The sequence below is a fragment of the Perca flavescens genome, chromosome 19 (assembly GCF_004354835.1).
Source record: "Perca flavescens isolate YP-PL-M2 chromosome 19, PFLA_1.0, whole genome shotgun sequence".
Taxonomy (NCBI): domain Eukaryota; kingdom Metazoa; phylum Chordata; class Actinopteri; order Perciformes; family Percidae; genus Perca; species Perca flavescens.
Window position 1 is genome coordinate 22,036,049 of NC_041349.1, and position 27,691 is coordinate 22,063,739.

The 27,691-nt window shown below is 42.1% G+C and overlaps 1 protein-coding gene and 1 long non-coding RNA gene across 5 annotated transcripts in view; both read right to left on the reverse strand.

Moving 5' to 3' along the window:
* Positions 1-9,539, reverse strand: part of LOC114545475 (uncharacterized) — a 10,044-nt gene extending 505 nt beyond the window's left edge. For 2 of the 4 annotated variants that reach the window (XR_003690893.1, XR_003690892.1), the window contains exons 1-4: positions 9,310-9,539; positions 8,579-8,832; positions 7,331-7,434; positions 3,868-3,955 (exon numbers count right to left, since the gene is read on the reverse strand). This is a non-coding gene — a long non-coding RNA (uncharacterized LOC114545475). Of the gene's footprint in view, positions 1-3,829; positions 3,956-7,330; positions 7,435-8,578; positions 8,833-9,309 lie in introns of all 4 variants that reach the window. The other 2 variants (XR_003690890.1, XR_003690891.1) reach the window with 1 other exon arrangement.
* Positions 9,540-20,158: 10,619 nt separating this feature from the next.
* Positions 20,159-27,691, reverse strand: part of ppargc1a (peroxisome proliferator-activated receptor gamma, coactivator 1 alpha) — a 35,511-nt gene continuing 27,978 nt past the window's right edge. Inside the window, exons 9-13 of the mRNA XM_028564706.1 lie at positions 27,201-27,293; positions 26,010-26,130; positions 24,097-24,218; positions 23,575-23,726; positions 20,159-21,205 (exon numbers count right to left, since the gene is read on the reverse strand). Of these exons, the coding sequence (XP_028420507.1) occupies positions 21,102-21,205; positions 23,575-23,726; positions 24,097-24,218; positions 26,010-26,130; positions 27,201-27,293 (592 nt within the window). The 3' untranslated portion in view covers positions 20,159-21,101. The remainder of the gene's footprint in view (positions 21,206-23,574; positions 23,727-24,096; positions 24,219-26,009; positions 26,131-27,200; positions 27,294-27,691) is intronic.

Below are 27,691 nucleotides of genomic sequence, written 5' to 3' on the forward strand. Positions count from 1 at the left end.
TAGCTCAGTGCTGGCTCCCCGCCCCCCCACCCCACTAGCTGTGTATAAAACAGTGGTTGGCGTATTTTCTAGATATAGTTATGCTTAAGCTCTCTACAGAAAGGATTAAAAAAGCCAAATCGACTATAGACCTATGGAAAAACGCAGCATCACAAGTATCAGTCCTAATGACTTCAGCATCACAAGAATTAGACAAGAGCGACTAGGCAAGGTGTGGTTTCTATTCCTCGAGACCACAGAGGGTGGGGGGTGGGAGAGGGTTTTTGTTCAATCGTATTTGTATGTTCTGAATATAAAAACACAATAAAAAATGTATCTTTTAAAAAAAAAAAAAAAAAAAAAAAAAAAAAAAAAAAAAAAACTTGCCGGGGCCGGGAAGCTACGATACCCATTAGCAGCATTAGCAGCACCTGTGAGTTTGTCATGTGATAGTGAAAACATGAAAGGCGGAGCAGTAGGTCCTGTATGTCCCTTACAGGCTAATGTATTTCAAGATGGCACATGAATATAGAGTGGTACCCCAGTTCATGCGAATGCAAATGTAAAATTTCAAGCCAAAAGGAATACTTGGAATTAATGGTGGTGGTAAATATTCATGAAAAAGGACAAGTTTGTGAACGGGCAACACAGATTTTGATAATGAACTAAACACGTTACACACTGGACCTTTAAAAGGGGTGATAGAATGATTATATAGGGTCTTTCACACTGTTCCTTAAAGGAACACGCCGACTTATTGGGAATTTAGCTTATTCACCATAACCCCCAGAGTAAGACAAGTCGATACATACCCTTCTCATCTCCGTGCGTGCTGTAAGGCTGTCTGACGGTTCCAGCATTAGCTTAGCCCAGCACAGATCCTGCAGGTAACTGGTTCCAACTAGCCTACTGCTCCGAATTGTGACAAAAGTAACAAAATAACGCCAACATGTTCCTATTTACGTGTTGTGATTTGTATAGTCACAGCGTGTACAAAAAAACAACGTAAAATAAGACACAGCCATCTTCTAACAGTAAACAAACCGGGAACTATATTCTCAGACAGGCTTGCTGCGAGCATATCACTCCGCCCAAGTACTATATTCTTCCGCCTGAGAATATAGTTCCCGGTTTGTTTACTGTTAGAAGACGGCTGTGTCTCATGTTACGTTGTTTTTTGTACACGCTGTGACTCTACAAATCACAACATGTAAATAGGAACATGTTGGCGTTATTTTGTCACTTATTCGGAGCAGTAGGCTAGTTGGAACCAGTCACCTGCATGTTCTGTGCTGGCCTGATGCCGCTGGAGCCGTCAGACAGCCTTACAGCACGCACAAAGATGAGAAGGGTATGTATCGACTTGTCTAACTCTCGGGGTTACGGTGAATAACCTAAATTCCCAATAAGTCGGCGTGTTCCTTTAAGGTCTCCTAATGGGGTATATAACATTGGTTGGGCTGAAAATGGCATGGTTGATATTTTATTGGCCCTTATGCACCCCTGTGTTTTGGCCCTATTTGTAACGAGAACTTTTCTTCCAAATATGGTATGCTCATGAATATTTAGATGAGCTGCGCGCTGATTGGTTGAGCGAATCCACACACACACACACACACACACACACACAAACGTTTCGTTACCAAATTTACTTGAGACTTTTTTATGCGAGAAATCAACTATATAAAGCTCAAATATGGGCCGTTTTACGAAAATTTATGGTTAATTGCAAATTTGGTAAGACGTGTCGGACTTTAGGAGCTCCACACAGTTTGACAAGAAAGCGGCAGCCTGCTGGGCTCCATACCCAGGGCAAAGTCACCTTTTGTGGATTACTGCACTACCTGCTGCCAGGCATAAATAGGGCCTATAGTATTTTTACAGTTTGAATTTCGTCACAGCACTTATATTACAGGTTCCCCAAGGTCTTATAAAGCTAACAGTTGTGTCCGTATTCAATTTAAGGCATTTTTGTGAACGTCAGGGGTCTTTTTAGGAGGAGCAGCTAGCTAGCTATGTTTCCCATTCAATACAATGGGAAAAGATCGCGGCTAGCTAGCTACACTTTCGGCATAACTATGGTATATTTTCGTCATTGCAATCATATCACAGGTTCCCAAAGGTCTTACAAAGCTTAGCTAACACTTGTCCGATTTCAATTTAATGCATTTTTGTGAATTTCAGAGGTCTTGTTAGGAGGGGGCTAGCTAGCTCTCATTGAGGGACTCAGTGGCCCAATCCCAAAGTGAGCCCTGAGGACTAAGGACTAAAGACTCACAGACTTAACTGATCTCAGGTGCTAAGTGAGTGAGTGTGTGAGGCCACATGGGCTCAGATAGGTATAAATGGGTTTGGGACAGCACTTCACGAGATCACATGTTACCTTGGCGACGTTTAATAAAAAAAGATGTTGCTGACACTTGCCGGTTTGGAAATTGTCATTTTAAGTTTGTTGCTTTCCACACGGCCAAGGCACAGGAGACGGCTGCGTGATTCCACATTATTTCAAGATCTTGTTTTACAAGCTGGAAAACGGGTTGGTCTGTTCCGTGGACGTGTGTCATGCTGTTGTTTACCTTTGAAATTTCCGGATTTCCCTACGGTCTCCGCAGTAAACGTCACAACGCTTTGAACTGTGGGTAATTCCCTTTGGTGAAGTCTGCATCGATGCAGACTCACGGAAAGGGCTCGGTAAGTGTGTACTCAAACCCTCACGCCCTTTGAAATTCGACATTGGGACAACCCTAAGCCCTTACGAATTTCGCGAGAACGCGTACCAAAGTCCGTGAGTCTGTGAGTCCGGACTTTGGGATTGGGCCATTGAGACTCGTGGACAAGAAGCGTTTATTTCCCCCATCGTTTGTTTAAATAACTCAACACACATATCCATTATAAGATTAACTGGATCCTGCGGTAGGTAAGAGATTGCGGGCGTCACAAGCTCGCTGACCGCGCTCTCAGTCACACACCGGCCATTTAGCAGGAAGAGGGGAGGGAGAACAGCGAGCTGCAGGCCCTGGAGCTCTCGTCAGGGCAGCGGAACCTCAAAGCTCTGTCAGACAAAGGTGAGTTTGTGCAGGTATTGAGCACCGCGGGCTGCCGGCTGTGACGGAGCTCCATCTAGCTCACAGCAGGCCGGGGTCTGTGACGGAGGACAGGCAGGGCGGCGATGTAGCAACCCAGGCAGCACCCGCCGCTGAACTCCGACACACAGTCAGACAAAATTTGCAATTAGCCATACATTTTTGTAAAACGGCCCATATTTGAGCTTTACATAGTTGATTTCTCCCATAATAAAAGTTTCAGAAGTGAATTTTGTAATGGAATAACAGATCTGCACGACCTAGATTCAGAAGACTACCTGATCTCAGGTCAGTTGTGTAGCCTATGTAAATGTTGGGGCGTGACAAAGAGAGAGACTAGAGCCAAATGAGGAGGAGCCGCTGAATTGACGTCAACTCGGCGGCTCGTTGAGATTTGCCCATTTTCAGAGGCAGTTTCAAATTGTGAGATTTGCAGAGGAAAGAGGTGTCATTGGGATTTTGAGGTTCTATGTATGTCCCATTTACCCACCAAACTGTCATTTTTCAACTATGACAAGGTAAAAATCGGTTTTGCATTCTATCACCCCTTTAATATAAAATGGTCTGAAGTAGACAAGTTGGATTTCATGTTGATTCAATATACAAATAAAACCAACATTTTAAACTACAAACCACAGTGGGGATATAACAAACAGCTGTAAAGTTGAGAGTATGAGCATTATAAGATGCCACACAAGATACAAGCCAAGCATATGTCAATAACTTTGAATTAGCTCCTACAGTGGCGCCTGGTTATGGCTGCAAACCTCATCTCAGATCTGTGTCGCAGAAATCACTTCTCCACCTTTTCTCATGCACTTGCGTCAGTTCTCCCTCGTTGGTTTGCTGATTGACTGCATCCTCACCATGCACGCACATTTGTGCAGATAGACCTACACACACATCCACAACAAAACGTCATGAAACGCTCGGATGTGACATGATTAAGATGCACAGTCGCATGAAACCTCACACACACAAACAAACTGCAAGACATCCTCTTAATGTGAACGCAATTTTAGTGAGGGGTAATGATTTCATCACGCCATCTCAGCAGCTCATTGGAATGCCTGTCAGATCCCAATCCATTTGTGGTGATAAAACACACACACACACACACACACACACACACACACACACACACACACACACACACACACACACACACACACACACACACACACACACACACACACACACACACACACACACACACACACACACACACACACACACACACACACACACACACACACACACACACACACACACAGCCTGATTCATGAGAGGGCTGGCAGCCTGATTCATGGCCAGATATTCACGGGGATCATTTTAGTAGACAGCTATTGGTCTGACACCCCCCCCTCTCCAGAAACATGCACACACCCAAGAGAAGCACAATGTACATCTCTGAGCAGTTGTAAAACTGTAGACTCGTAATGTTCCCCAGCCTTGGGGCTTATTAGGAGGCATAAAAGCTGCATGCTACCTTCATTCATATTCTCCATAAACACCCTGCCACATCCTTTTTTTTTGCTGCTTTCCGACTCTGGGCAGTTGGAAAATATAAATATCTGCGCCACTGTTTTGTGCTGCATGATTGATTTGCAAAATAGGCCTGTACTCGAAATGTATCTGAATAAGGCTAGGATTTGCCTCTGTGTGTAAGTGCAAATTGCAGTGTCAGACCTCCGCGTGGATGTTGTTTGTCAGGCTTAAACTCAGCATGCCGGCAATTTTTATTCCTCTCTTTACACCAATGTCTGTATAATCTGCAAAAATGGGAGCGGTCGTTGATTTTCATCAAGGAGAGAACAAGGACTGGGCAAATTGACATTTCCAAACTTTACAAAAAAAGTCGGAGATAATTTTCAGTTATAAGAATAGAATTATTCATTACCCTACACCGTGCAAAAGTTCAGCATGGAACAAATCCACTGCAGCTCATGTGCAGACAACACAGGGGCCAGTGTGCCATTGTGGGAATCAGATTTTAAGGAGTATTATCAGGGTTTGAAAACATGGCCAGGACATTGAGATCACACCTCTTATCTGCGTGCGGTGGTATTGAAAACGGCCTCTTTCCCCGATTCAAATCAAATGGTTGGTTCAACTTAGAACTAGGTCGCTCGCATTACATGACAGGCAGAGAGGAGGTAGAGGCAGTTTGTGTATGTGGGTGCATGTTGTGAGTTTATAATGTGAGAGATGCAGGGAAAGAAATAGGAGGTAAAAATGGAGGAGATGAGAAATGGAGTTAAAAATAGGGAGTAGGGTTGGAGAGAAAGTGAGTCTATTGTGTAGGGAAATGAGCTACTCTAAAGCTACAAGTAATTTGCCCCTCCCCTTTGCCGCTGTCCCCCGTCTCCCTCCTGATCCTCGCAGCACAGGAACATCTGGCTTTAAAGCAGCCCAATAAAAGGGCCACTGGGAGGCGAGGAGGGAGCGAGAGAAAAGGTGTAAGAGAATGTGTGAAGGATAGATAAGATAGCGGAGAGATGCTGCGATACAGAGGCAGCGGAAAAGACAGTGAGACTGTAAGAGAGTGCTCTGGGGCTGTCATAACTGCAGAACTGGGCCCTTTCAAATGACATCCTTCGCCAAATCATATTTCACACGTGGTGACAAAGGGCACACCACATTTAGAGCACTCCATCCCCTGCAGGGATGGCAATGGCACTCTGGGTTCTGATTCTCCTTCTTCACCCGCCCAAAAAAAATGGCCACTCACCATGTGTCTACATTTACAGTGTGTAATAAAAGATCATGACAGCACCCACAAGCAAAGGTACTTGTAGCTTGACAATAATTCAAACGGAAGTGCATTTGCATGTTTATGAAAAGGTGATAGAAAAGGTTTTAAAGTCTGAACAGTCCATGTTATACAAACTGTGGGGGAGAGACCCAATTCAACTTTTACCTACTTTTTCCTCTGCAGAACAGTGTTCTTAATGTAAATTCATATACTCTACTACTAGTTAAACTGAACATAGCCATATAAGCATAGTAGCTTTATTTATTTATTTATTTATTTATTTATATATATATATATATACATACCAAAATGCCTTGTAAAAAACATGGAGTCAATGGTAGTGGCTAGGCTGCGCGGCTGACAGAATGACAGGTATTTTTGACAGCTACCTGTCATGCAGGTGGAGTGTCGCACTCAAGTCACACTGTGATCACTGTCATTTGCAATGACGAGCAGGTTTATGTAAGGTTTTGTAGGTAAACCAAGAAGGCTGCTGTCAAGAATTCAAACTGATGTAAGGTCACTGATTCAATAATCTCTGAGAAAACAACCACCACAGAAAATGTAGAATAATGAGTCTAGATAAGCTTCGAAATAGCAGATGAAAAGATGACAGTATCCACGAAACTGCAGTAAGTATATGGCATCTAGTTGGTTCTCTCCCCCAATTGCATCATGCGCCTTGAAATCCAACCGGCAGGAAGCAACAGATTCCATTTGCATTGGTGATCTGTGCCTCAGCAATCCCTGCTTCCAAAGTAGGTCAGCACAAATCGGCGCCTCCGAAAATAATAACAAAAGGTGAGTCCCCTCGCTCTCTCAGGGGTGAACGCTCCGCTTTCGTGCGACTCAGACGCTTTCACTGCGAAATGTGCCGTATCAGCACTCTCCAAATCTGTAGGCATTATACTAGGGCATATTAAGGCACAATATTGCAATCAGTATGCGAAGGCGCTCAGCAGCTATTGTAAAAATGTTAACAAGACAATAGTGGATACACACACATTGTAAATATGCAGAGTTTTGTTAGAAGGCACTGGAGTTGAAATTGTAATGATGTCAGTGTGTGACGGGGGCTGCCGCGAAGACTGAGTGTGCCGCTATAGCCTCATCCTTTTTCATCAGTGTGTTTTCCCAACCCGAAAAGTGAGTTGGAAAACACAGTCTATTCCTTTGGGGGATTGGGGTTGGGTGTAGCTTTGAGCAAAGTGCACTTCATCTACAAGAGTAAGTCAGGGCACTGGAGATCACCTCAGCCCAGGAATTACACACACTAACACACACTCACTAACACACACACTAACACACACTAACACACACACACACACACACACACACACACACACACACACACACACACACACACACACACACCTGTCCGTGTTTGAGCAGTACATGCTATGTCCAGAGACCACGCTTCATGCACAGTTAATGTCTCTGCTGTCCAGATGATTAACGTTACCCGATACACATTCCCAAACGTTGCCCAAATTCCACTCTCCTCCCGCCTCACCTTCTGTGTTGAGCTCACTCCTGGGCTTCAGGTAAAAATAGCCGCTCCATCCTGTTCCTCTCTGCCGTCACACAACCTGCTGTGCCTCCGCTGGGATATCAGACCTGGGCAGAATTGATTTTATTGAGAGAAAGGCTTACAGCTACAAGGCTATTTGTTCTCTTTGATAACACAAAATGGAGAAAACAAGCGCATTGTGCTGAACAGATAATCATAACACCAAACCATCTGAGAAGTAATGTGAGGTAGCGGTTTAGATTCAACACCATGGAAACATTGCAGATTTAAGGTAAGGCTGTTAACTTTGTAAAATGCAACTTCCTCATAATAGCAGTAACTTTTTGCTAACATTAGCTTGTTGCTAGCTTGGCACAAATGAACAGAACGTTAATACTACAATGTAGTTTAGGATAACACCTATATGGGTTACGTTCAAATTAATTCGAACAAAAAACATGTTAGTTCGAATTAGTTTTTTGAAAAAGTGACAACCCTGTTGTTCCTGGAGAACGCTTTCTAACACAATTCTGATGTAGGCCTACAGAAGGGGATGAGGGACAAACAATGTGAGGCTTTAGCAGTCTCAGCTAGACTAATTAAGTGGGTGTGTTTCAAAATGAAAATTAAATTCCTTCTTTGTGCTACTATTCCTAAACTGCAGCTCAGCAGAAAATAAGAGGGAAAAGAGGGTATATTATACTAAAAACACTGCAATTTAGTACTTCATATTTTTTCACAGAACAGGGACTGTAGATGTGATCGCTTACACTAAAATGACATCAGGTAGTGCAAGATATCAGCCAGTATGTAGGAGAAGAAAGACCAGTGTCTCTATGTACAGCATGTCAGTATTGGGTTACGAAAGACGTATCCTTTACTGTAACACAGACATGATGTACACAGTTGAAGATTCCCCATCCTGGAATAACATCCACTAATTCTACAACAGGCCCTGGTTCTGGTTTGGCCCGACCAACTAATTTAGGAGTTGTTGGGATCTGCAGGTGGGTGGGTTGTGAGATTCTCATTGGGATCCACAGTACAAGCATGTGTAATGGATAACAGAGTTTTATTTTTGAATAAAAAAATGGAAATGTAATGACAACATTTAAGCCATCTTCTTGTTAAAATGTTAGCCCTAAGCACCTAATAAGGTGATGTATATCAAAGCTAGTTTCTTTCAGTTTTTTAAGGAGTCTTTCTGCCCCCAGTTGTCATAGATCGCTTAATGCAACTTCAAGAACTTACCTTTGACAAGTGATGCCACGCAGCTTTGGGAATGCTCCCAGAATCCATGGTTGCCATGTCAGTGATAGGACAGGATGTGAAGTTGTTGCCCGTGGCCAGAATGCACACATTAGGAGTGAGTGGAATCTCTCCAGCATGGCATATCTCTTTATGTAATGCAATAGCATCTGCTGAAGGCGTTGACATAATCCCAAAACTAAGCCATGCGGCCGGCATGCCAACAAGTCCACAGACAAGGGATCTAAAATGAGAGTCTGCAACAAGCAGGCAAACGAGGAAAGAAAGAGAGAGAATAATTGTTGGTTAGAAGCTGTTGGTTCAGAAAGATGGTGCTTGTTGAAGATTGCTGCTTCAGTATACATGTGTGCAAAACAACTAACTTGTATGCCATGTGATCCAGATTGCTTCAAAGTTTATCTCATTTATTTATAGTAACAATATAGAAATCTTGAATAATGTTTACTAAACAGAGCTAAAGCCAACCTGTCTTACTAAAACACTGCAACCCAAATGTTTGTCCTTAACTGCTCAGCATTTACGGTATACGGAGGTGAAACGATGCAAGAGTAAAACTTTTTTGAATTGAATCCCACAGCGAAAGCAGTAATTCAGGACCAAAAACTTCAATAAGTGACACACCATTTCCAATTAAGCCAAAAAAATCTGCAAAACAGTACCCAGCCCTCTGTGCGGTTCCCCTCTGTGGAAAGATTTACATATATGCAACTTACTTAAAGGTCTTGTTCAAGTCAGGGCTGTCTACTCAGCTCTCAACCCATGTGTGAGATATGTCAAATCATGCTTCTGGATACTTGCAAGTTAAATATGAACTTATGAAGGGAAACATTGGTTACAGGTCTGAAAGAGTTACAACTTGTCCTGCACAGAACCGGATGGTGTGTCCTATCAGCTGTGTTGTGTGCATGTGGGCATGTTGCCACTCTCCAATCAACGTTGATTGAATCCAGGTGCAAGTTTGTCCTTCCAAGTGTTACAGCACTGAATCAATACCAATTCACCCACCAAATTTGTTCATGCTCGCAACAAAACTCTTTTTTTAGTTTACAGTATTACAGTATGTTGCGTTTTATACCCAAACGGTGTCAAAATTCACAGTGCAGACACAGTGCTGTGCTCACATATCTGTACAGGACACTGTGTGTCCTGCGTTGTCCTTAAGCAGTGAACGTTACATCCTGCTGTCCTTGTATCATGTGTCGGTATTCAATCCAGTGTGTGTGCCTGGCTGTGCCAGTGTCACCCCAGAAAAAATTCCCTGCACTTTGTGGAACAAGTGATTCTGATGGTCTGCTATGAAATTGTCCACAAAGTAAATGTCAGCAAACCTCCGTCGGCCCCTATGAATAAAAAAAACTTTTGGGAACAAGCATGCAATCTGAAGCGATCATGAAAAGCTTTCTTAGACACATGACTCACAGCTATAACAATATTGCCTATGCATAGCTGCTTTTCACAAACTGACATACATTATGACCATAGACGGCTCCTATAGTTCTCGGCAGTGTAATACAATTGTTTCTAATCTAACATAGTGAACCGGCTTGTAACATTTAAAAATAAGCATTCATGAAATGTAAAGACTTCCCACAAACTTCCCTTTGTCCTACAACTTATTGCCCTGTCTTTCTTTAACAAGAAGCGGGCGTGCTTGAATGGAAGAACGGTTCTGTCCTTCACACTGTCTGATTTGCTTAGGAAAAGCGCTCACGTCTAATACTAATCTGAACGACAGCAGTGGAAATCTTGGCTCAGTTTCAGAGGCTAGATTGGGCCTGGCCCAATGACCTTCTCTTAGAGAACATGGAAAGTTTGCCGGCTCAATATGTCACAGCCAGCATGAGCTTAGAAAGAGAACAAGAAAGAAGTGATTAAATGGGTTAGATCCGTTGTTGGCTTTGGTAGATGTCAGGAGGAGTGCAGCTCTGGTTGTACTATAAGATTATAGGAAATTGTATCAGGTTGAAACTCTCTCATCATGGATGCATCACAAAAAAGGAGAGATTCTAATTCCAAAAATATTGACACAACACATCAGTTGAGATCAATAAACACATCAGTTGAGATCAATAAAGCCAGCACATCATTATAATAAATGACAAAGCTATCATTCTGTTAGGAGCCAGACTTTAGAAATTCCCTTTCATGCATCCCGCTGGATAACAGCAGATCCCATCCACTGAAAACAAGTGCTTCACTGACATAAACAACTGATAATTCAGAAATGGGACATTTCTTAAGGCATAATTATAGCAACTGAAGTAAGTTTAAAGCAAATTAGCCTCACAGGAAGTTGAAACAAAGTGTTAAAACAGGGTTAATTGAATTGTAAGCCTTGTCACAGAAGATTACCAAGTCCAAGAAACACCCCTTTAATTGCGTTATTACCATGTGGATTAAGGCATGGGGTATTTTTGCCCAGTAATTATAGCTTGACTGTCCGTGCATTTTAATGCACTTTAGTCAGGACGATTTGGGCTGAAATATTTGACAGTCCAAACAGAGGAAAGTTCCATTACAAAATGATCTGTAATGCTTTGGGATAACACTGGCATTTCAGCTGTAACGGTGCCCACTAAATAAGGATTAAAAGGATGTATGGTGATAATGAGAAATTAATATTACAGGACATCGCCTTGACTTGCTGCTATTTATGTATCAGAGGAGAAAATCAGAGAAGCCGAAATTAAAGAGAGTCAACACACTGTGGTCATTCTTTCCATTTCCAGGTTGTATGTCAGCCCTGGAAACTGCAACATGTAGCTCTTGTTGTCCTTCAATACTACTTCCAAATGAATTAAAAAAGAAAATCTTCATCCAGCCCTTAGCAGCCAAATGTTGGTTATATCACAAAGTATGCGTAAATTATTAATATTAGCCATGCTAGTGGCATGGCTCTATGGCTGGCAATGTTGGTCTGTCAGTCGCTGTTCAATCAGTCAGTTCACCACTTTGGTCCAGACGGAAATATCTGAAAAACTATTAGACAGATTGCCATGAAATTTGCTATATATATCCATGGTTCCCAGATGATGAATTCTCACAACTTTAGTGATGCCCTGACTTTTCCTCTAGTGCCACCAGCAGGTCAAAATCTTCACTTATCTTGGGAAATATCTCTGGGACAAAAGTTGGTACAGACATTCATGGTTCCCAGATGACGAATCCTAAAGATCTTAATGATTACCTGGACCAAACACCTGCAAAACTAATGACCCATCAGCCTAATCTTAGTACTTTATGTTAAGTGCTAATTAGCAAACACACTAAACTAAGACGGTGAATATGGTAAACATTGTACCTGATAAACATCAGCACAGTTGTACAGCCTCACAGAGCTGCTAGCGTGGCCGCAGACTCTTGTTAACTGACAGCAACACCTCTTTGCTCTCTTTTCCATTGCTGTACAGTTGAACTTTGTTTTGCTGCTGCTGGTACTGGTGAACACAGTCATTTTTCAGATGGACTGTTATTAGAGAAGCTGTGGTCTTTAAATCGAGAGTTAGTCACTGAAGGTGCATGTGCGCTTTGAAATTATAAGGAACACTGACAGCATCAACCCTCTTTTTTTTTTTATACTTTATTGATCTCCTGTTGCTGTCTACCTTCTACACTCCATATGTTGGTCTGATCACAACAACAGCCTCTTTGGAGCTGACGGGAATTCTGTCTGTTGCTCAAGGGCACTACAGGGCAGATGCTTCCAGACACTGGAATTTGATCATGGCCCTCCAATTAAGCAGCAGTCTCCCTACTTTCTCCTACTTCTCACATTCATGATTTCAACAGCCAGGGAACCCAGGACGGTTACAGAATATCATTAGCCTAATGGACGGGAGCGCAGGATGGCAAGAATGAATGATTGCATTACGGGGCCATTTGCCGCAGTCTGTACATTGACATAAATAGTGCAAACAAACAATAACTGTCCACGTGCCCATTCTACTGTATTGTGATGGCTTGTGTGTGATACATGGGTTCAAGCTGGGGTCTGAGAGAGAGGGAGAGATGCTCTCTTCCGCCCTTGTGTCGGAGTGAGTGGGTCGGGTGGGGGCTAAGTAGCTGGCAACTGGATTTAGACACAACTCCGCGATCCGCTAGGACCACTCTGCAAAAAATACAAGGAGCCGATAAGAGAGACAGTAAGAGAGAGAATACATAGAGAGGGAGAGAGAGCACTCAGCTTTTCTCTCTTTCCAAGCCATCTTGTCAAGAATGCTTGAATGGAGCCATTATGAAGCCTACATCCAACTAGTATGGGACAGTTTAAATAAAAAGAATACAAACTAGATAGCTTGCTTTATACTTTCTAAAGCAGTGGTTCCCAAACTGAGGGTTGGGACCCCCACGAGAGGCCAAGAGCTGAATTACAGTTTTTTCCAACTGCTTACACACTAAATCTTTTCATGTCACAGGATTTTTGAAACCTCTCACTCAAAGTGCACACCAAATCTCCAAAACCATAAGCTATTTCTCAGCCTTTCACTCAGTTTTCAATAGCATAAAACTCTACACACAAACAAAAATCTAACAGGAAGTGACTTGCTTTCCTATTCCAAACACAACCAATCAAAATGCTACACTTATTTACCAGGGCAAACACACACACACACACACACACACACACACACACACACACACACACACACACACACACACACACACACACACACACACACACACACTCCTCACATGTGCAAAAACATTATGCTTAACTGAACACTAACCAATCACTGCTTTAGTATAGGCCTATACATAGGTCAAAGGTGAGATTACCTGTTTTGAACAATGGATGCCAACAATAGACAGAGAGCAAGGGGAGGAGGATGATGAGGAGGAGGAGGAGGAGGAGGAGGAGGAGGGAAGAAGAGAAAGAAGGAGAGCCATATCTGATGAGATCAGGGCCACACTTATTCATCATGTGATCAACCACGGATTGACCATGAGAGAAGGTCATCTTGAGTAGCTTTACAGTGGCGCCCATACTTCAAACCTTCATAAATGAGAACAGGCATGCAACTATCTAATGACTATTTCAGCATTACCAATCAATCAGACTTTGTTACAATACCCCCAATAACATGGTACATCCAAAAATTTACAATTATGAAAAAAAGTGTTTGCCATTTGATCCAAATGCTTCATTTTGAGATGTGTTGATAACATTTTGAATGCAGTGTTTCATTTTGAAAGAGATGTGAGGCATTTTGCATTTTGTGTGTGCAGTTTTGGGACTTGTATGTAGAGTTTTGAAAACGTTTTATAAGCAGTTGGAAAAAAACTGTAAAGGGAGCGTGAGATAATTTCTGGAGTTGGAAATAGTAAAAAAGCTACAATTCTGCAACACAAAACTGTTTATTTTTTATTTGTTTCTGTGAAATACTGTGTATAGTGTTAACTTCTTTAGGCCTCAAAAATGGTTCAAATGAAATATAAATGTCTGAGAAGAGGAAATAAATCTTTGATTAAACTGCTCACAACTCATTGCTTCATTTAAAGAGGTCATAAGCAAAAACGATGACTGCTAATGAACGATGGCATCGGTGGAGTATTTAAGAGGTGTTTACTTCTGTGTAAACTAAATTAAGTCATTTTGTAATTCAGGTGTTGTGCTACTTTTTATTTGCTGTACTTGATGTTCTTCATCCAGTATGTAGCAGACTGTAAATGACCTATTTGTAGGAAGGAAATAAGCATCTTTGATTTGTCAGTATTTTGAATGAAGTCATTAAGTACTGAAGTTGTGGAAATTATGCTAATTGTTATTGATGCTACTCCATGATTGCCAAATTATAACCGATGATATGCTGCTCACATCATCCCATTTACATGTTGCTCTCCAAACCGGCTCGTTAGCGACGGCGCCGTGACGCCAGGCCAATCAGGATCCTCTCACACCACCTGCACCCTCGGAGTCTTGCAGGGTGCCATCATAGCTTTGGCCCAAAGAGCGTCGTTGCAGCCTTGTCACGTCGAGTCAGTCCCGCTCCGTCTCTTTCCTCTCTCCATCTTCCTTTTTCGGTCAGGTGAAAAAGCCCAGCCGTCTGCATCCGGAGACCTAACGCTCTCTGTCAGCTGGCTGTCCCTGCGGTCACAGTGGAGATTCATCTTTCTGCTGATGTCCCTTCTGTGTGGCAGAGAGTTGCCAGCCCCAGCATTCTTAAAGGCCTTCCATGGCCTCGAGGCACAGGAAGCAGGTAAACGTAAGCACGACAAGGCAACACTGATCTGCTAGTAAATGATCAAAAGGCCAAATTACCAAATGATTGCCTTCTGGATCTGACTTCTATGCTAATCCATCAACAAAATCTATATGAACACACACACACAAGCACACACACACACACACACACACACACACACACACACACACACCATTACAGATACTAAAACACTGGAATCGTTTAGGTTTCCCTTTTTTGTTGTTCTAATTAATACGCCACGTCTTGGGCACACTTGAGGTAATTAACATTGTTTTTTGCCAGCAACACACAGCAGATGGTGATTGAAAATAGAGGGATGAGTCGCTCAATCAACCACCATTTGTCTGTAGCCATTAATTATCTAGCGAAGAATACATTCAGTCCCCAAAGTTGATAGTTTGGGGGGAAGAAGAATACTGTCCTTCTGTTCCTCATTACTCTTTAACAGCAGAAAGTGCTGAAACTAGAATGCCGGATAGGGAGATTGCGATTTTAATAGCACTGTCATTATCTTGGCCCATAAGGTGGCATACGATAAAAGGCTTGTCGGGAAAAAAAATGGCGCTAACAAAGGAGCGTTTCAATAAATGGAAGCCAAGCAATATCTAGTGGTTCATTCTGTTCTGATTCATCAAAGACCACTTTCAGAAGATGATGGGGAGAACATGCACAGTTTCATTCAGCATAATGGGTCCAGGCACTGCAGCAGGAAATGTTTATTTTTTTTATCAGATGCCTATGGGTCCAGTAACCGATCATCCCCAGTTTGTATATGCAATCTGATTGGAATGGAAATGGAACAGCGTCTTGCCCGCAGCTATCACAGACACAGTCATGATATCATGATGTTTCAAGATTCTGTTTCTTCCTCCAGGTCTGGCAAAGTCTTGTTGGTTTTGCTTCACGTGAGCGCCTCATTCTACCTGGCAACACATATATTACTCACTCAGCTTATATGAATTATAAAAAACTAAAAGGCTACAGGAGGGACAGAGAGAGTGAAGAGTGTTAAGGAAAAACACAACTCATTTCACATATGTAAAGAATGTTTGGGAGACTTTGATGAGTTACACAGGAGCATTTAATGAACACTCAAATGAGGAGAGAATTAAGCAGGCAGTACAGTTTAACCACGATGTGTTATTGTGTCATGTCATCCCAACTTCTAAAGTTCCCGTTTTCCTGAAGGTGTATTTCTGATTTAAACTCATGCTGGAGCCGTTACGTTTAGCTGAACCTTCAAAGTAAACAAAGATATTGCGGGCGCCCAAATATCTCAACACAGACAAAGTGTGTTATGTGTTTACTCACCCTATGGCCTTGGCAGGGTGAGCAGCGCTGTCTTATCATACAGTCATCTATGGAGGCACAAAGTTGAACTACTCTGACTGGAAAGGTTATGAGGTTATGTTGGACACTGACCTGAAGGAGACCTGGGGTACCACTGTCTCAATTTACATGTATGAGTTTGTAAGCTAAATTCCACCACAAAGAAAAAACTTGAAGGGACACTGGAGGCAAGAAGTCAGCGACACAGCGTCACAAGGCATCACTTCTTTGATGTTTTTTTGTCACCAACAACAGCCCCCTAATCCCCCGTCTAAAATCTTGTATTTATCTGCCAGCCTTGTAGTCTGAGAAAATCAGTGTTACCTGACTTTAATTATTGTGATAGAACCGGAGATAAATGCTGTTGCTTTAATGTCAGTTGTTCTCTATTGATACAGAAGGGAAATAGGTACTCTTCTTGTGCTCAGCAGAGAATTAAAAAAAAAAAGTTCTTGATAGAAAATTACTGGTAGGATTGCTCATGTTCCACCCCACAGGCTTTAATTAACTAGTCTCAGGTAGTCTAATCTCTTTATCGAAGAGTGCTTTTTCCACACCCTAACCTGCTTACATGATACTGAGACAGGCAGGAGAAGGATGGTATCCTCATATAAGAGCTGCCACAATTGTGCAGGGTTTTCATTTTCAAGTTGCTCTCTACTGCCACCAAAATACTAACCATTTACACATTCTTGTCACATAGCTGGAAACAAAGGCTGAATAGTCTGTGCCATTTTCAGGATTTCAACAGCATCAGACACAGCAGCCACAGCTAGATGCCAAATAAAATACAGAGCTACACATCTCAGCGGCAACATCGCAGTGTTTGTCCCACAGAGAGCCCAGCCCCATCAAACCCCATTATCTGCAAGGCTACCACTTACTTCCAACTGGAGTAGAGATAGCTGCTTATCTAGTGGTTAATAATAAAAAAGACACATAACAGATAAAAAAAAAAGCCATCCTATCGTGATGGAAAGAGAGAGGTGGGAGAGAAAAAGCCGACAGGGAGCAGAGAGATTTCCAGGGACAGTTTCATTCTGTGGAAAGGGCAAGCAGAAGGAGACCTCCCGCTGTAATGCGGCAGCCAAGCCGAAATGAAAGCCAGACGCTCTCTTCTCCGGGGCTAAACAGCGGCCTTAATAAAAAACACAATCAGACCCCCAACCTTAAAGTTTAATGCACATTCTTCCCATATTTCTCTTTGCACCAGTAGTAAAAAAAAAAAAATAAAAGACATGGTGGAAGCTCCCGGTGTGATCCCGGCTCCCAGGCTAAGGTAGGTGTGTCTGTGTCTGTGTCTGTGTGTGTGTGTGTGTGTGTGTCTGTGTTAAAGAAAAGGGGGGTTGTTATAGTCATAATGAAGCCCCATTGAATATCAAGCACACCATCAACTCAACTATAGCTCTCTAGCTCGCATTAATGAAATTGTTCCCCCCAACTTTTTAATTAACTTGCAGACTCATGGTGTGGAGTCAAGTTGTGGACACAGACAAAGACTACAGTGGTCTTTCCCAGGTGATATGAATATCAAGGAGGGAAGTTGCTCTGAATTAAGCTGAGTTTCTTTATTAGGGGAGAAACTTCAGAGAAAGACAGATGTGCTGAGGACGGGGTTGTGTCATTTCTCCTGCGTCAGTCAGCTTTCATTCAACACTTTTAAGTATCAGCACAGGAGGTAGGGAAGATGAATTTATTGTAAATCCTCATTTACAACACGCACACACACACACACACACACACACACACACACACACACACACAGTTTTCATAACTTTTAAATCTTTTTTTTTAACTTCAAGGATATCTCTTTGATAGTAATCAGAGAGAGCACAAATCATAATCGCTCCACAGCGCTGACTGAAAGTGGTACAACAGTGCTTGATGAAGGGGACATTCATCACAAGGAAAGGGAGAAAATAGGGAAGCCACTAAAAGAAAGAAAGTTTTTTTTTTTTCAAACACATTTCCCTTTATTGGCATGGTGAGGCTGATGAGAATTGCACATAAAAAATGAAATTCACAAGAAAGTCGTACAATAGGTAGAACCACAAAGGCATTGGTAAGGACTTGGCAGAAGGCAACGTGGATAGGACACAAACAGGTAACAACCCATAGCGACCCTCCCTCCCCCCCAAACACACACACACACACACACACCCCTGCCTAAAATCACAAACTCTCACACACACACATACATATGCTCATACACATATTGTCCTTCCAAAAAAAACATGATTACCCAACAAACGTTTAAGCAGTGGCAAAGTCCTCAGTAGGTCACATTATTAAAAAGTCCGCCACAGTTGAAATTTGAACCATAAGGTGTTATAATATATTGCTACTCCAGGCAATTTACAAAGCATTTTTTTATTACAATGATTAAAGCCACATCTATCAAATGGGACACGACACCATTACCCAAACGCTATACAGACAGCAAAAAAGTAAAACAATGTCTTAACACACAGGTAACAGGTTTTTTTCATCCTTCCCTCGACCAGTTTTTGCCTCTTTGCATCATCAAAAATTAGCCGTTTCTTGTCTCTACGGTCAAACTCCGTGAAAGGAAGCCTGTGATCAGCAAAGCTTTCATACAAAAGATTTCTCCTTCCTGTGATGGAAGCTGCTTCTCTCATTACTTGGCTCGAGCTAGAAACGGGATATTAATTGAACCAGAAACCGCAAGGTTACCTTTAATGTCATGTCGGCGGCGCTGTGATATCTGGACTGTGAGTGGGGGTGGTGGGTGGAGGGGGGGCCGGGTGCTGATGGAAAGTGGTGCAGCATGCGATACATTGTTGAGTAGTTTTCTCTAGGCTTATAGAATGTCATTTAAAATCTGCCAGTTAAGACAGCTGAGAGGCAGATATCCAAAGTGGTATATACTGTACCGACGGCCATCCTGTAATAGCCATGCACTACACAACAAACACACACGTTTTACACACAGGGTGGAGTGAGGAGTCAGTCACGTTTGCACAGATGTCACAAGGTAATGCGTGCATTACAATCACATAGACTCAATTACATCTTAAAGGGAAGAGTGGGAAGTGGACATTGAAGTGTCTACCGCACAGGGTGATGTCACAGGGATGAAATGCCAAGACACTGGAATGGAGTCTTCCTAGCTACCAGCGACTGGGTAATGGGTCACGTCCAAAAATCACACAACAATAGGAGCTAAAATACAACTCTGAAAAATAAGTTATTGCTTTTTATATAGTTTTTTTCTTTCATTTATATTATTATCATTGTTATTATTATTATTAATCATTTTGTAATTTTTGTGAATAATATTAGTAGTATCATCATTGTATATATATATATATATATATATATATTTATATATATATACACATTGTACATCAAATACAAGATCTTTAAAAAATTCAGGAAAAGGAAATTGTAAACTTTTGTTTGGCATTCACATAATCAAGCGTGAGTGGAGCGACGAACAAGTGTTTACAGTAGCACAACAAAATTCCTGCAAAATCATTTTATTGCTTATGTTCTGCATCTGTGTGGAAAGAAAGACCAGCGATGTGCTGCAGATGTGACTGATAGTGGAGACAGAAATAAGTGGAAATGATGAGGGGCTGCCTGTTGGAGTGATTAGCTGAATGTTTTGATTGTTTTGGAAAGGCATAGAAGGTAATATTATCCCCACCAAACCGTTTATTGTACACCCTGTCTAGTGATTGGAAGTTAAATAACACAAATCAAAGGACAACACAGACAGTAAATAAATTTCATGAGGTACGCCACGGAAAATGGAGCCAATAAATAGTTTTGATTCAAATATTAAAATAAATAGATAAATATGTGTTTGTACTGATTTGAATGCATTATTCTCTTTCAGTGAAGGTAATCAAAAGGGTAACCATACAAAGCAATGAAATCAAACTGGGTTGCATATACGGTATACATATGTGTGTGTGTGTGTGTGTATATATATATATATATATATATATATATAGATTGCTTCAGAACTAATAATTAAAAAAATGGGGTACCTTTTTTTTTTTACAATCATGAAAAACACGTTAAAAATGCATTTTACACTGGTTGTATAAGCAAAAACACTGATTGAGAAACTTTATAAACAGAGAAAACTATACATGGTTAACTGTTTTTTTTTTACCCAACAAAATAACTTAAAAAAGGACATTTGTTTACATGCTCCCTCAAAATGAGCAATTGGACATATCTTTTTTTCTTTTTTACAATCATATCATGTCTTCTACACATCATGTAGGTGTACAATATGTTTTACGGTATTGTAATGACTACAGATAGACATTCGGAATTAAGAAATTTTCTCCTCTTTTTTAAAAAAAGGCTGCGTTTTACAGTGCATAGCTGTAACAAATAAAGAACTTTATCTGATATGTACATAAAATAAAAAATATTCCTTTTTATAGTATTTGTAAATACACGTCTACATTTCTCCTTAAAATGTAGACGACAATGTTACCTTGAGAATTTTTTCTCCGAGGTACAATTCCCGACACTCTTGCTTGTAATGTAACACTAGATCCAAACATCAGATTTAAAAGAAAGAAAAAATCAACAGCAAAAGAAAACAAATCTGGCTGAACAAGCTGCATGTTTTCACCCCCAAAAGAATGGTGGGCATTGTAGTGCTTGGAGAAAAAAATCATGAATGTTTTTTTTTCTTCTTTCACTGACGGTTGTGCAGCAGTAGAGTGCACCAAACCTGTGCACCAGGTTCTGAGGGTTCACTGGCTTTCCCAAAATGCAATGTCTTTTCCCAGTTCTTCAGCAGCTATGTTCATGTAAACTTTATTTTTGTTATATTCATTTATATTGATATAGGTCTATAGACTTATTCTTATATACTCTGACATAGAGTGTGAAACTTCTGGTAGTCTCGTCGGCAAAGGAGCGAGAAACAACAGTAAGGTATCAGAAGTCCCTCTTTGTGACCGACAGCATGTGCCACTGAACTGTTACCTTCTCAGGCTGTGCTGGGCCTCTCTGAGCAAGCTGTCAAAATCCATGGAGTCATACTTGCTTTTTGTGGAGGCTGGATCAAAGTCGTCCGAATGGGAGTCTGAAAGCGGCAACGAGAATTGTGGTCAGTGTTGAGCAGAGCAGATCTCTTTGAAAATGCACTAAAAACAAGGAGGTTGACAACATTATTGCACACGTCATGTGGAGCTCAATGTTAATCTGATTGTTGCTTTGCTATTAAGCTTAAGAGTTTATAAATCTGCATGTACCTGAAAAAGAAAATAATTAGTTCCACATCCGTTGCTACATTGAGTGTAGGGTTGCCAAATTTCCACAAAAACATGAAAATTTGATAAACTTAAAAAATAAAAAGGATAATGCAGTGAGCCCAGAGTCAAAATAAAAAATTTTTTTACGAGGGGTTAGGAGTACAAAAGATTTCTTGGCTGGCCACAATAAATTATTGGAATACATCGCAATCCATAACTGCATGTTGACATAGAAACCCATTAACCACTACCAAAGAATTCAAACAATGCGGGTAGGAAAAGTGCCTTATTTCACACGGAGGCAACCAATGTAAAAGCATATCCTTCTGTCGGTCTTATAGGTCCCATTTTTCCTGATCAACCTGATAATACATAAAGAGTATCTTATCTCTGCCAACAGCTTCACAGCTTCACAAATGGGGCCCCCCAAGGGCCCAGCAGCACACTGCAAGAGCTTTGAGAAATGGCAATGACCATGGCAGCTAGAAGACACCAGTCGTGATCTAATGCAATGGCCAAGGGCTGGATTGTGTCACACTGCGCACCTTGAGGGATGAAAAATCCCCCGGTGCTCTACTTAAAACTAATGGACAGTGTCTCCGAACACACAAAAAAAGAAACAAGAGCCTCCCAAGATTGAGAAGACTGGGAGAGGTTTGGATACCACACTATTATAAGATCCTCCCTTCCTCTCAATCTCTTTATCCTGTGTGTCTATCAGCACTGGGACGACCAGAAATAGCCCGTTCCTGACAAAGAGGCAGTCGAATGAAGGCCTTTCCATTTCAGTAGACTGATTAGTCAATCTCGGCATAATGTCTATCCTCAAGGCTTTAGGATTAGCAACTGTTTCTCTGTGTGTCAATTTCTCATCATGTCCTCTCTTTAAAAGCTGATAGCTTCAAGCATGTGCTTTGAAAATGTATAGTAACCGCTTCATTTATTGAGGAAAGTGCTCTTTTTCTCCTGAGTGACCCGTTGACCCTCTTGTGGCAGTGCATTATACATTCCTGACCTCCCATTTTGCTAGTAAATAAATGTCAGAGAAAAGACTGGCTGCAGATGTAAGAGTCAGTATCGATCTTGTATCATAAAATGGAGGAGATTATCTTTTGTGGCTGTGCAACACCTGGCATAGAAGGGCATCTCACTTAAGTTTCAATATAGCCAGCTCAATTATCGCCACCAGTTTAATTCTGCAACTAACAGAAGAGAAATAAAAGTCTTCATGTCAAAAGTGAGACATCATGCCAGGAAAAAAAGGCCTTGATTTCATTGATAGCTTGCATTATTTATCAAAATAACCTATTTATCAAAATCAGAGTACAGATTTGGTTTAAGATTTATGAATCTGATCAATATAGAAGCTGTATACACCGGCTACATACATGCATGTTTACTCTAAGGAATCACTTATGTTAGATGAACTCTGCCACAGCTTCCACAGTGGCCCCTCCCTCTATGTAAATGACCAGCCCCTACCTGCCACATCAAGGCTGTACCTCCTTTAAGCACTGCAACAGCTGGCAGCAGATGGAACCTCACTCTAGAGGGAGGAGGGGTTGCTGGGACTCAACCTTGCTCCCACCTTCCTCTTCCTCACCTCATCTCTTTTCTTGTCTTTTCTTCAACCACGCCTTTCTCCTCGTAATTTCATCTCTACTCCTCCCTCCTCTTCGCCGTGCTCTTAAAGTGTTTCCCACACACACACACACACACACACACACACACACACACACACACACACACACACACACACACACACACACACACACACATATCCAACAGCCAACGAAAACACATCTGCACACATGCTTTTAAGAGCTATCTCTTGCCCTAATGTCTTGCGTTTCGTATCAACAAGTTAGAAACAGGCATCTCATTTCTGCATGAGTAATGGAGTCTGCCTTGTTTTCGTTAAGATACTACAACTACCAGCAGGGAGGAAATGGAGCTCTATTCTTGGTATGTTCACAGATTGACCCCTGAACTCTCTGCCCCTTTGAGCCATGAATGCCCGATGGACACATTCAGGGCTGTAGGAATTGTTAGCATCACAGAGATGGCTCTTTCTTTTTTATCTGGAAGCATCACTCAAGCCTTTTTTTCCCCCCTCATTTCTCTGACAGTCCTCCCAGCTACGCAAATATACCGCATGGCTACAGGGGGCTGATGGAGTGAACAACAAAGCTGCACTTACCCAAGTCTGTGTAATGTGATTTGCAGAACTGCTTTTGTCCGCCAAAGCATAGCTCGAACTGAGGCTCGTTTGACCCGCGTAAGGTGTGTCCGTTCTCAAGGGCGGCAAAGGCGTCACAAGTGTAGCGGTACGTGATGAAGCCAAAATTGTCCCTGGTCAAGAATAGAAAACAATACGTCAGAGTGGTGCTGTGGGGCAACAGTAACTGGACGGGGGGGGGGGGTCTTGTCTTAGATGACGAACACGCTATTTATATGCAAAAGAGAATCAATAAAAGTGTATCTTTGGGGCTCCACAGGCTGATGACTAGATGGATCAGGAGACGCTGTGAAACTGCAAAAGCTCTGTCTTTGTCTTACGCTTGCCTCTGCTCTGAGTTCAACAGTAACAGCGGGGTTTTTTCCTATTACATGACATCCAGAGGTTAGGAATGGTCAAATAAATGTTCCATATCACCCTACACTAACAGCCGACTATCATAAAGATGCACACACACATGCACACAAAGTCCTGGGGCCTTACCCATCGTCTCTCAGGTTCACTGCACATTCTTCAATTTCGCCAAAGACTTCAAAGCGGCGCTTCAATTCTGTCCGGGTGCAGTCGGACCTCAGTCGCCCCACGTACACCACCCGTCTCTCCTCCTGCTCGTTAAGAGGAAAGACAGAGCGGAGGAAGGAGATTAAAAGAGGGAGTCTGTTTTCCCTTTTCCCCTCTCTTTCGTCACCGAGCCCTAATGAATTGGTCTTGATCACTCCCGTGGATACTGCAGCCGACTTTCAACTCCCGTTTTTGTCCCTCTTGTCTGTCTGTCTGTCTGTTGTGTTCCTCTGTGATTGGTTTAGCCTGCTTCTTGTTATCTGATATTGCAAGTTGCCTTCAATCCGCCCTGGCACTACAATTCCTCTTTCTCTCTGCAACTCATCAACCAGAGGCAGAGTGATTTTTTATCAAATGATGCCGTGTCTTAAGTTTGGGGCCCGCTTCTTCTTTTGTGAAGTCTAAAAATAAAGCTTTGGTGTGACTCAGCCATATATCAGAAAAGCCTGTTTTTTTTACTTCCAGTCTGGGAGTCAAACTGGGCATGATCAAGTTAATGAGTTAATATTGTAAGGGTATTCATATCCAAAAGACAGGGAGCATTAAGAGCAGCATGATTGAGCCACGGGGCAAAAAACATGGATTTCCTTTAACCTCAGAGGACGCGGGGGTCATAGCCGAATAATTTAGGAACTAACGGCACAAGGCTGCAATTATGGCGTTTGAGTAGTTTAATTGCATCTGCTAATCATATAACGCAGCACAAGCCTGGAGATATAGTGTATCACTAGTATTATTTATTTATTCATTCATTTACTTTCCATTACTGGGGCAAGTCCATTGAGACTCCTTGAAATTTTGAATGCTGTCTTGAGGGTAGTAGTAACATGTATGTAAATCATTTGCCTGGTGCTAAACTCAAAGTTCACCTTTGCCCCATTAGACTTACATAGAGTAGCCGAGAAAGATACAAATTAACTACAGATGACTATTTTTATGCTTTTTCCACTCTCTTTAATGCTTACATACTGTTTGAGATAAAAAAAAAAGTATTTGCTGAATTAGGGCTTTAGTTGCTGACAACTGATAAATAGGCGGTCTTCTCTTGATGGCACCCTGAGGGCTGCCTGTGTGTGTGTGAGTGAGAGAATGAGGCAAAAACAGAGTGAGAGAGACAGACCGAAGGAGACACTTTCAAATCCCCGGCCTCCCAAAACTTGTTTGACAGCTTGAGCTTTACCGCTCGTAATTACTTGTCTTTCCATCTCTGAAAATGTATGCATGCCAAGCCACGTTTGCATTACTGCATCACTTAATGTGTGCTTCAACAACGGGTGGTAGTAGCCTTACCCCGCTGGAAACCTGAGTAATTTCACACTGAGACATGGAAAGCGGAGATATGGGGAGAAATGTGATATTCACTACATCAGGCTGAATTTTGAAATGGATACAGGAAAAGGAAAAGAGCTCAAGAGAATCAGTGTCCGTTTCCTTTTTTTGTCCTTTCCTCCATCTTGCTCTCCTAGTTTCTGTTTTCCACTATTTTAACATTTTACCCCTGTGGTGTGATTAATAAGAGTCGACAGTGTTTCCAGACGACGGAGACGTTAAAAATACACAACCCGGATATACAAAGGAAGGGCCTGTCGCCTGAATCATTCAGGAACTCACTTTGTATGCATTCTTTCAGGAGGGAGAAGTCTGTGGCACATGGCACTGGGCTGGAGGCTGTCTCGTACTAAGTAATGTGTGTGTCCGTGGGAGGTTTCTCTGTGTTTGTGTGCCACAGCAGTGATTGCATGCAGTCTTTTATCAGCGTCGGCAGGAAAGACGTAAAGTCAAGCACAGAAAAAAAGGAGGAGGAAATTAGATGGCGGTTGTGTCAGTTGACTCACTATTGCTTTTTGCTTTTGCCTCTCTCTCTGCTCGGCCCTTTCGAACTCCCGCTTCTCGTAGTCCCGGCGGTACTCCTCCCTCTTCAGCCTCTCGTGCTGGTACTCCTCGTAGCTGTCATACCTGCGGAGAAAAGGATACGTATGACATCACTGTCCTAGCTCGTCCTCTAAAATTCACCTTTCCTGTTGACGACTGTGAAGAACAATTGCCAGTATTTACCAAGGAGTAGTCCCCTATTTTCTCACCACTGATGGTTGAGAAAGGGGGTTGCGGAGGAAAGTAAATGGACATGCTAATAAGATGTGTCTTCGCCATCGCTATGATTACAGAGCCCGCTGGATAGGCCCGCGGGAGTGCCGGCGAGCAGCGCGGTCGGGGAGCCAGGCAGCTGCAACTGTCAACACAACTTCACATGTCATTACCTTCTGCTTAGTTGGGGCTTCATCAAGAAGGAAAGTGCAACTCCCCCCCCCCCACACACACACTCCAGACTAGCACAAGACGTGTCCTTTAGGTTTTCGACTGATGAGCGACTCTCGGCCTTGTCGGGTGTCATTAGGCCCGTGTGTGCCAAATCAGCTCCGAGTGCTGAGATGGTCTCTCTCTCTCTCTCTCTCTCTCTCTCTCTCTCTCTCTCTCTCTCTCTCTCTTTCTCTCTCTCTCTCTCCCTCTCTCTCTCTCTGCACTGTGACAGTACTTCTCTGCATATGAAATGGTCCCCTCTGCAGTGGCTCACGGAAAACTACAGAGGCACTAAGTTGAATAAGCATCATTATACAGCTGGGGTTAGCGTCAAACTCACGAGTGAAGTGTGAATGTGCATCAGTGGGATTTGAGATTCTTTTGTCAGTAGTCCAATAAAACATGATCTATTAAACATATTTGCCCTACATGTTTGTCACATGGCCCCCGTGTGGATGGGACAAGTTGCGAAAAAGCTTCGGTCTTGATGTGAAAAGGGAATCGCAGAGAAATCAAACTATTTCTGAGGGGTGACAAGGGAAAGTTACTTTCACTGCATGTGTCTATAGTGACTGTTATTCAGCCATGCACACTACACTGAGGTCTTTTGAATTTTGCCAGGAAGTTGCTAAGAATAAACATTTGTCCTAACCTGAGGAATGCGACTCAACAAAGGTTAATAATAGTGTACAAAATTGGAGGTTAAATAATTCATTTAAAATAATCACCTTGGCCTGCGGCTGAGAGGAGATCGAGACTGAGGGTGGGGGCTCTTGTGAGTCCTGGAACGAATGGTGCTTGGATCTGTGTTGTGACGAGACCTGTGGGAAAACAGAAAATGTTAAATATATGAAAATATGCTTTCGAGCAACACCTAGGAATGACGTTCATCTCACATATTAGACAAAAATGTTTGAATAAATCATACTACATACTGATGACTCCTGCAAACCTGTGACACCTTGGTTAATTTGTTCTTGGCTTTGAGAACTAAATTAACCTCTTTGATATTCATTAGACCCATTTAGATGTTAAAAACTGGGTTAATTCCAGATAAAAGCATTCTGTTTTTTCCTAATCTATCTTAGTGCCACAGTAAGTGTGCATGATTTTGTACGGAATATTTATACACACCTGAGCTAGCACATACATGTATCTGCTATCTATGTTGTATGAGGAAATGGTCAATACTGTAGACCCTAGCGTGTATCCCTGCACT